General features: G+C 44.3%; 1 protein-coding gene across 1 annotated transcript in view; it reads right to left on the bottom strand.

Annotated features, from left to right (window-relative positions):
• asgr1a (asialoglycoprotein receptor 1a) overlaps window positions 1-5,082 on the bottom strand; it is a gene marked incomplete at both ends in the record, with an annotated part of 6,478 nt that extends 1,396 nt beyond the window's left edge. Inside the window, 2 exons of the mRNA XM_080451037.1 lie at window positions 720-816; window positions 5,028-5,082. Of these exons, the coding sequence (XP_080307163.1) occupies window positions 720-816; window positions 5,028-5,082 (152 nt within the window). The remainder of the gene's footprint in view (window positions 1-719; window positions 817-5,027) is intronic.
• Between the last annotated feature and the right edge of the window lie 5,130 nt (window positions 5,083-10,212).

The raw sequence follows: 10,212 nt of genomic DNA, 5'->3' as shown, positions 1-10,212 counted from the left end.
ATTAAGCTGTGGTGGACCCAGGATGGAGTTATGACATGTTTCTACTGTACCATTCATCCTAAGATATCATAACATCATAGAAAAGGTAATAAACCCTTGGTCCAAAATCCTCCTTTAAGCTGCTCAGTAGGCCAGTGCACATGGGGGTCAATGTCTTACTGATTGGAGATGACAACCTGTCTATTATCTACTACATTGGTTCTCAAAGTGGGCCCCGGGGACCCCTAGGGGTCCTTGAGGGAGTTCCAGGGGGTCCCCAGCTAAATGAACCAAATGGACCCTTATGGGTCTGTATAGACCATAAGGGTCCATCCTACAAATGAAACCAAATGGATTTCAAGAGGGTCCTTGAAATTAAAATGGTTGAGAATCACTGCAGAGACGTAAACATCTTCTCTCATTATGGGGGTCCCTGAGGCATATCTTTTCAAATGGGGGACCATGGGCTAATAAGTGTCAATTTGGGGTCCTTGACATGAAAAAGTTTGAGAACCACTGATCTACTCAACCAATACACATTCATTGTGCTGCTAAATCATCAGCAGAGACAAAAATACATATGAATTCATTAATAAATGGATAAAATGCGCGCACGCACGGCCACTGTGCCCACCCACATTATACCAGGCCTATAGATACTAATCAATTCCTTGCTACGCCACTGGTGTGTGTGTGTGTGTGTGTGTGTGTGTGTGTGTGTGTGTGTGTGTGTGTGTTACGTACGGTTGTGTATGAGTCGTTCCACGGAACATCTGAGGTTGGCGACCGTTCTACTCATAACATCCAGAACAGACAGACGGGTCAGCGCGTCCGTCACTGAAAACAACGACAACAACAAAGACAGGTCACAGTTCTACTCACAACATCCACTGAAACAACAACAAAGACATGTTAGTGGGACGGACCTGGAACCACCACTAGTTCCTATGGGGGACATGTTAGTGAGACGGACCTGGAACCACCACTAGTTCCTATCCACCTGTTTCCGCGGGAATTTACTAGAGCAAAAATCCTGTGTGGGAAACATCCTGCGGGGGGACCGGAAGTAGGAAATAGCGTGAGGTGTTTACATTTGCCAGCAGAACGTAGCTCGTTCGCAGCTGGCGAACAGGCCTTTTGCATGTAGTTGAAGCGCAAGGGGGCGGGGGGGCGGTGCATGGGGAGAGAGTCTGTGCCTTGACTTCAGTGCGCTGACTCTCTCCCCCCCCGCCCCCCGCCCCCTTGCGCTTCAACTACATGCAAAAGGCCCGTTCGCAGTACAGCTACGTTCTGCTGGCAAATGTAAACACACTGAGCCGCTATTTCCTACTTCCGGTCCCCCCGCAGGATGTTTCCCACACAGGATTTTTGCTCCAGTAAATTCCCGCGGAAACAGGTGGATAGACCCTATTCACACGGCGGCCATATTGGAATTTAACATTGAAAGTGCTGCCACCCGGGGTGGCTACTTTCATTCAGGCGCGTATCGTCATTGAGGCCAACGAGGCCATGGCCCGGTCTGTAAACCCAGCTTGTCCCAAGATCCAGGGGGAAAAAAAATCAACATTAGCAGCTCTCACCCTATTCTGTTGTAGCCGACCACAGAAAGTTGCCTTTGTTTTCAAGTGGGGCTCATTTGCATTCGGCCGAATTGTTAATGAGTGGCCATTAAAAACCAGTTTAGCCGTCAAACCGATTCTGGCCCGGTTCTGGCCCGGTCAACGTTAGACTCCACCGTACGCCACTGCTTTCATTGACTTCATAGAAACATGGCCGCCGTGGGAATATGGTCTATGGGGACACGTTACTGAGACGGACCTGGAACCACCACTAGTTCCTATGGGGGACATGTTAGTGAGACGGACCTGGAACCACCACTAGTTCCTATGGGGACACGTTAGTGAGACGGACCTGGAACCACCACTAGTTCCTATGGGGGACACGTTAGTGAGACGGACCTGGAACCACCACTAGTTCCTATGGGGGACATGTTAGTGAGACGGACCTGATGCCAGCTGGTCTTTGTTGCTCTCAACAGCGAACTGCATGCGATGGGTCTCCTTTAATGCACCTACACACACACGCACGCACGCACGCACACACACACACACACACACACACACACACACACACACACACACACACACACACACACACACACACACACACACACACACACACATTACAATATCATAATAATAATACATTTACATACAATAAAGGACATGTACGTAATTATAGGCCTTTCAGAGAAAAGATCTAACCAGCTACAACATTCTGCTCAATCTCTATAAGGGTAATAATAATAATAGTAATAATAATAATAATAATAATAATAACAATAACAATAACAACAATAGTAGTAGTAACTGTGTGTGTGTGTGTGTGTGTGTGTGTGTGTGTGTGCGTGCGTGCGTGCGTGCGTGCGTGCGTGCGTGCGTGTGTGTGTGTGTGTGTGTGTGTGACCTTTGACCTGTGCTCAGGGCCATGGAGGAGGTCAGTGTGTCGTTAGCGTGGGAAAGTGTTTCCTCCAACGCTGACAGACGGACTCCTGTTCTTGCGTCTGGAACGCGCACACACACACACACACACACACACACACACACACACACACACACACACACACACACACACACACACACACACACACACACACACACACACACACAGTTAGTTTTGAGTGTAGAGTATTTTGGCCGCTGTTATCAGACCTCTGAACACACACACTGGGTTGTCCAACCCAGATTTGGCACAAACAAGGGAATGAACTCGTTCTCATGCTATGCAACATAGATGTGGAATGCCCTACCTAAAGGAGTAAAGGAGTGTAAAACCCTACTCACTCTTAAAACAGACATAAAGAAACACCTTCAGGAAGCTACAATTCCAAACTGGCCCCTCAAAGTCTTAAGGTCATTACACACCGGCGATTATGCGAATATACGAAAAATTCGGACTCAATCCGAATAATTAAAAGACACTTTTTCGCTTCGCTTTTTCGCTCCGTGGAAGCTTGCATTGACTTTGTAAGGTTTAAAAATAATTGCGAACGCAGCGGAAGGAGGCGCGCCGAAGGCGCGCCTCCGCGCAAGTGGAGCTTACTATGAAACCGTGCTCGGGTTGTGTCTCCGTATCTCCGTATCTCTGTGTGCGTGTCTCTGTATCTCTGTGTGCAGTATGTGGCTCAAATCCTCATCCCTGTGTGCAGCCAAGTAAATGTCCAATATAGACGTACCAAAAAATATAGACGTATCAAATGAAAGGTCTTTGAAAACTGAACACACCTGTCAAGGTTGCGTTTAAGCCCGCCCCTTCCCCCGGAAGCCACGCCCCGGAGAAGGCTCCTAAAAACTCCCCATTGAAACCCCATGTTAAATGAAAAGTGCCCGAATCGCTCCCAAACTTTTTCTACCCCCCCTAAGTGGGGGTCTACGAACAAATACTTCGGGCTCGGATTTTGGCTCCGCCCCCCGGAAGTGGGTGAAACAGGCACTTCAAACACTTTGTTGAATTGTTCAAAAACATTCAACGTTTTTTTTTTGTGAATTTGTATTTTTCTAAGATGCTCCTTTTAACGCATATTTTTTTTAATTTATTTTGTATTTTTTTATTGGTTACTTTTTTTTAAATATTTTTTTTCATAATTTTTTTAATTTTTTTGCGTTCGCTTACCGCGTTCGCGCGTCTTACTTGTAATAAAAAAATTCGCCTCCGGTGTGTAAGGAGCTTTAAACTTGTCCTCTGTATTTTACCCTCCTATAACTACTAGGAACAGTCAACACCTTTTATATCATTTATATTTATATTCACAACTGGTTGATTATGTGTGTGTGTGTGTGTGTGTGTGTGTGTGTGTGTGTGTGTGTGTGTGTGTGTGTGTGTGTGTGTGTGTGTGTGTGTGTGCACTCACTGCTGACAGTCAGAGTGATGATGATTGACAGGATGACGACAGCAGTGACGACAGGTAGCAGGACCTCTCTGAGCCTGAACCTCATAGAGAACACCTGGAGCCTGTTACTACGAGAGTCTACACACACACACACACACACACACACACACACACACACACACACACACACACACGGCGCACGCATACACGTGAAAAGTTTAATCCAGAGTTGAAGATACAGTATATTGTGTTGAAAATCAAATCATTGCTATAAATCAAATGACATCTAAATGAATTCATGACATTCAAAACAAGCTTAACCAGATAAAAACAGCATGAAGGAAAATGCATAGAGTTCATCTATAGAGTATGAGTTCATATTCTACTGATGACAGAGCTGTAGTCACGTGATCACCATCATAACATATCTATTTTAATCATATCCAGCATGTCAACATGTCTGGGGTCAGGGGTCAGGACAGTTTACTGTTTTAAAGTCCAGGTTGTGGGGCTGTGTGGTTACTGGGTCAGGATGATGATGATGCAACTCTAAACGCTGACTACACACACATACCAATAATCTGATGCACAGATTCATAAATAAACGTAATCTCCTCATTGGCTTGTTATAACAGCATCCGTATTCTATAGGGAAAACCTTTGTTGAAAATAGCAGATCGACAAGCTCACTGTCGATCAGCTATATTAGCTATAATATAAACCTGCTTCATGCGTTTTTGTTTTTTTTTGTTTGGGGGGGGGGAGGATACAAATGTCAACTTTGTGTAGATTTTTACTTTATTTTAATTAATTTTGTGATTGATTGAATACTTTGTTAGCAGTTTGCAAAAAAAAAGCACAGGGAAAGTAGAGTTCAATACAAGGTCTGTTAAAGCACTATGTCTTGTTTCCATTGGGGTCCTTTGTACTCAATTCATCGACATTGTGAGGTGTGCTTTTCATGACCCGACCACTGTTTATTATTTGTGTAAGAAACATGGATAACCTTTATATAGTAACTTAACCACCACCACCACACACACACACACACACACACACACACACACACACACACACACACACACACACACACACACACACACACACACACACACACACACACACACACACACACACTCACACACTCACACACACACACCTTTGTTCCAGAAGCTACTCTCATCACCGGCCTCGTCGTGGTATTCCGTCGTCATGACGATTTCGCCTCAGGATCTCTCTCTTTCTCTACGTCTTGGTCTCTGTGGGAGGTCTGGTAGATCTGGTAGATCTAGTAGGTCTGGTAGATCTGGTAGATCTGCTATAGGTCGTGTAGATCTAGTAGGTCAGTGTGGTATAGGGTCTGTATGTCTGTCTGTCTGTCTGTGGTCTTGTGTCTCTGCTAGGTCAGTGTGTTGGTAGTGAATGTGACATTATGTCCCTGCGGTCAGCGACCCTCACTGTGGACTCTGAACCTTAAAACAACATGTGTGTGTGTGTAGCAGTGGTGGAAAAAGTAATCACTTTTTTTTTTACTTAAGTAAAAGTATCAATACTGCAATACCGGATATAGACTTTCTACTTTTGGTACTTAAAGTACCAAAAGTAGAAAGTACTAATTATGCAGAATGTCCCGTTTCACAAGTTTTCAAATGTATAAATGTGATGGGGTCCAGGCACGTGCACACATAGACATCAAAGGGGGCTTGAGCCCCTGCCCTTTTACCCATCTGGCACAGGATAAAAATATACATTTCCGTTCAAATATATGGGTTGCTACATTTTTTTTCAAAAACAAACAGACATACATACAGGTGCGTCAATTGTTACAGGTATAATGCATAGTTTTCTATGCATTTCGTGTTTTTTTGGGGGTTTGACCCAATTTTTTGGGCCGCGCGGCTTTGCCGCGCACCCAGGATAGGTGTCCCTTATTTCAATCTCTGGGAGTTGGCAACCCTAACCTTGCCATACCTTAGCTTTTGCTGAACTGATGCCACTGGACATACACACAAAATGAACAGGTACAGTGAAAAGAATATGATGTCAAAATGTACATTTTCTTATAACAATAACAATGTGTAGTGTGTGTTACAAAATCGAAAAATCCAAAATAGGACCGTCATTTTTAGCTTGCGGCCCCTTGGACTTTTGGTATTTTGCTGAGTGGCCCCTGAGCCATCTTAAGTTGAGTAGCCCTGCCGTACTTGAATGCAGCGTTCAAGAGAATTGCCTTTTCCAAACTCTCCTGAACTTGAGTGCAAGCATTTTATGTTGAAAGAATTGCATCTCCAGTATTGGCTTGAATCTTGAAAGCTTTAGTTGAGTGCGGCATCACGCACCGAAAATAGCCAATCTCAAAGCTCACAACGCGTCGCGCTGCGACGCGTTGTGAGCTTGGAGATCGGCTATTTTCTGTATTTTCACTTTCACCTTTTGGAAACTTCAGCCCCTGCCCCTCTAACATTCTCTGCACGTCCCTGATGGGGTCAGTCTTGCTGTGTGCTTAGAGTTGCTGTTACTGACTGATTGAGAAAGGACCTGCACCTGCTTGATTGGGTGCACCTGGGCATGCAGCCTTTAAACGGCAGAGAGAGAGAGAGAGAGAGCTGTGGAGAGGGCAGAGGCCTGAGACCTGGCTGGAAGGCAGGAGAGCAGCCATGGACGGGGGCCGGAGTCGAGGCATCGAGGACAGGGACAGGGACACCGACACCCTAGCCCTGGTTCAGAGCGTTAGTGAGTTCCCTCTAACGCCCTGGAAAGAGACGGCGAGACAGAAATTATTTTTATTTACTCCACTGCGCCCTCTACAGATCTGGAGGATTTGAACTTACCATTAAACAGATCTGTAGAGGGCACTGTGGAGTAAATAAAAATAATTTCCGTCTCGGGGACATATTTTATTTTCTGCCCAAAAAGTGTATTTTACAGAGTAGGTGGGGCGCTGAGAGGCTTCCCACCTCCGAGAATAGACTTTCAACAACACAAAACAGCCTTTTGTTTCGGTGAGTAGCGAAATGGTTTTGTTTATTTTCACTCTCTTGAGCACTCGCAGGGCAGTGGAATTCCTTGTACAAGCGCAGAGCCCAGGGTCTTCCAGGGCGTCAGAGGGAACTCACTAAACGCTCTGAACCAGGGCTAGGGACACCCCAGCTGGGGAAATGGTTGCATTTGGCACCAGGCGGTGTGTGCCCTGTCCGCCTGTGAGAGGACCCGTCTGTGGGGTGGCTGAGAGAGGACGCCAGTGGTGAGAAGGCCCGAAAGAATGCGGACTAAATGGACCGAGCCGCTCCGGCAGAGCAGCGTTGGACGTGTGGAGATCGGAGTGAAAGAGGGGAAGCCAAATCAACTCAGCAGAGGGTTAAGGCCAAGTTAAGACTGGCCCCTCTTCAAAGCTAAGTACCCCGCTTGTGACGCTTGACGACGTGTGCACTGTGCACCAGTAGTTAAATCCATTATTTCAGTTCTTGTGTTTATTAGTTATTCAGCCCCACAACAAGGCTCCATTTTGGGACATTTTAATTCATTTATGAACACTAGCCTGGCCTGGTTTTCGATTAATTGTTGCACGCTTTTATGTGCTGTTAAACTTAATACTTTGTAGCTCTTATCTTTTGTGTGCTTTGATTCTGAGCGTTGTAGGCCGTTGGGAAACAGTGTAACTGATGTGAATTATTTTATTGACCCTTAAAGGAGAAGGACTGAGAGAAGAGGAGAAGGACTGATGAGCTATATGGACTGTACTCTACTCCTTAAACAAGGACCATACGGACATTGCTGCTAGTAGGCCTGTGATTGCCTGAGTGTGATTGCCTGAGAAATCCTATGTTTTAATCATTTTGTACATTTTGTCAATAAATCCTGTTCACTTTGACCCTTGGTTTGGTTCTTTAACTCTGCTCAACCCCGGGTTTCAAGAACCTGTTAAATTGGTGTAATTAATTGTGGTTTAAAGTGTCCTGGGCTCCATAGCCTCCAGGTGGCGTAGTCGGCTACTTTTAACATAATGTACTTTTCAACCTCACCACATAAACATCTTTTGAAAATAACCGATCTACAAGCTCACAATGTGTCGCAATTGCACATACTCCAGTAAAGTAAAAATTCCTCAAAAGTGTACTTAAGTACAATTGAGTAAATGCACTTAGTTACTTTACGCCACTGGTGTGTAGGGCTTATTGGGTTTAATATTTAACAAATGGGGAACTATCCGATAAATAGTTCTTTATCGTGATTACAAAAGGAAAGGAAGATTTTCATTCAAGTCATACATACCCTGGGATCACGTAGCTTTAATTATAATAATAATACACTTTATTTGTATAGAACCTTCATGTCATGAAATGCAGCTCAAAGTGTTTTACAGAGCAACAATACAATTACAGAAAAGGTACAAATAATTTAACAATAAAGCAAAAAGAATAAAACATTTAAAAACTATATAGTAAAAAAGGCAATGAATCAAACAGTGAGGACATGAATAACACAGATTTAGAAATCAACTAAAAGCAAGAGTGAAGAAATAGGTCTTGAGCTTTGCTTTGAAGCTGCTTATTCCACACAGAGCTGCACATCTGGCATCACTTAGGGATAGTTCACCCCAAAAAATGACTTATTTTCTATCAGTTACATCCCATGAAGACTTGAATTCATGGCATCAAATTGTCCATCAAATTATTGTCATCAAATTATTGTCTCAGGAATGTGACGAACTAAAACAATCTACATGAATTCAATGCTTCATAGAGTGTGTAATTGATAGAAAATAAGACATTTTTGGGGGTGAACTACTCCTAAGTTGGTAGAGCTCGTGAGCTTGTAGATCGGCTATTTGTTGGCAAATAGATTGAGAGAGTGAAAAAGACTGTTTCTTTACAGGTATGTTTTCACCAATTCCAGGGGAGGGTTTAAGTGGTACAGGATATGCAGCTCTGTGAAGGTGAATTGATCTCAAATGCATTTTTGGGCGGCTGTGGCTCAGAGGTAGAGAAGGTCGTCCAATGATCCGTGGGTCGGAGGTTCGGATCCCGGCTCCTCCCGTCCACATGTTGAAGTGTCCCTGGGCAAGACACTGAACCCTACGTTGCCTCCAATGAGTCGGTCGGCGCTAGCTTGGCCACCATTGGTGTGTGTGAACACAGCTAAAAACGCGCGCCAATAGGCCTTGCCCTACATCGCATATTTTGTAGCTTTTTTTTGTGAGATCTGACGTTCATAGTGACAGAACACTATGCAATGTGATCGTCTTGAATACGCCCCACCGGAAGTCTCGCTAGACAAGATTTCAATATCGAGATTTCAATCTCGTCAGAAGGGGGGTGGACTTTCGGTGGACGCATGCGATAATTTTCAGTTTTTGGGCGGATTTTGTTATTTCTTTCCAGTTTTTTGGTTACTTTATTTTGGTTTTAGGGTTAGGTTAGGGTTATGTCAATTAATTCCTATTTTTGCCTGATTTTACCGATTTATTATACTGTAACTTCAACTCTGGATTAAACTTTTCATGTTTATGCGTGTGTGTGTGTGTGTGTGTGTGTGTGTGTGTGTGTGTGTGTGTGTGTGTAGACTCTCGTAGTAACAGGTTCCAGGTGTTCTCCATGAGGTTCATTGTGTGTGTGTGTGTAGACTCTCGTAGTAACAGGTTCCAGGTGTTCTCCATGAGGTTCATTGTGTGTGTGTGTGTGTGTGTAGACTCTCGTAGTAACAGGCTCCATATTTAAATTAATTATTATTATTTATTTATTTTTGTGCAAAAAGTGGGGGGGGTATGAAATACGGATCTGTGACAGTGAGGGTGTCATGTCGTACGCACAGTGAATGGCCGTGACGCCCCTGCACACTCTTATAGGTGTCCCTGGCACAACATATTTTCAATTGGGGGGTCCTCAGCCCCTAATTATGGGGGTCCTTCACATGCACACGTTCCAGAATCACAACATACGTGAACTATAGTAACCAACAAACTGTACACGTTTTTCGTAGATTTTGTAAAGAAATACTTGTGCTTGTAACTTATGATTTGTGTTTGTACTTTGCTAATTATGAAACACCTGTAAACATATCAGTGAGTATGGGGGTGATTATGGGGTCACTCCAGGACAAGTGAGTACTACGCTGGGAGAGAATAATCACACTGTATCCTCAGCAGAGAGAGAGAGAGAGAGAGAGAGAGAGAGAGAGAGAGAGAGAGTGAGAGAGATAGAGAGAGGGGGAGACAGAGGGAGCGAGGGAGGGAGAGAGTGACAGATATGCCTATAGCCACACCTTCATTTCTTTCTCGTTCCTTCCTCCTTGTTGAACAGGTAGGTGTTCTTTACCGTGTTCTCTGTCATGACGTTAGAAATGAA

Source organism: Gymnoscopelus braueri, assembly GCF_963280865.1.
Source record: "Gymnoscopelus braueri genome assembly, chromosome: 15".
Taxonomy (NCBI): Eukaryota; Metazoa; Chordata; class Actinopteri; order Myctophiformes; family Myctophidae; genus Gymnoscopelus; species Gymnoscopelus braueri.
This window is presented reverse-complemented; position numbering and strand designations above follow the sequence as displayed.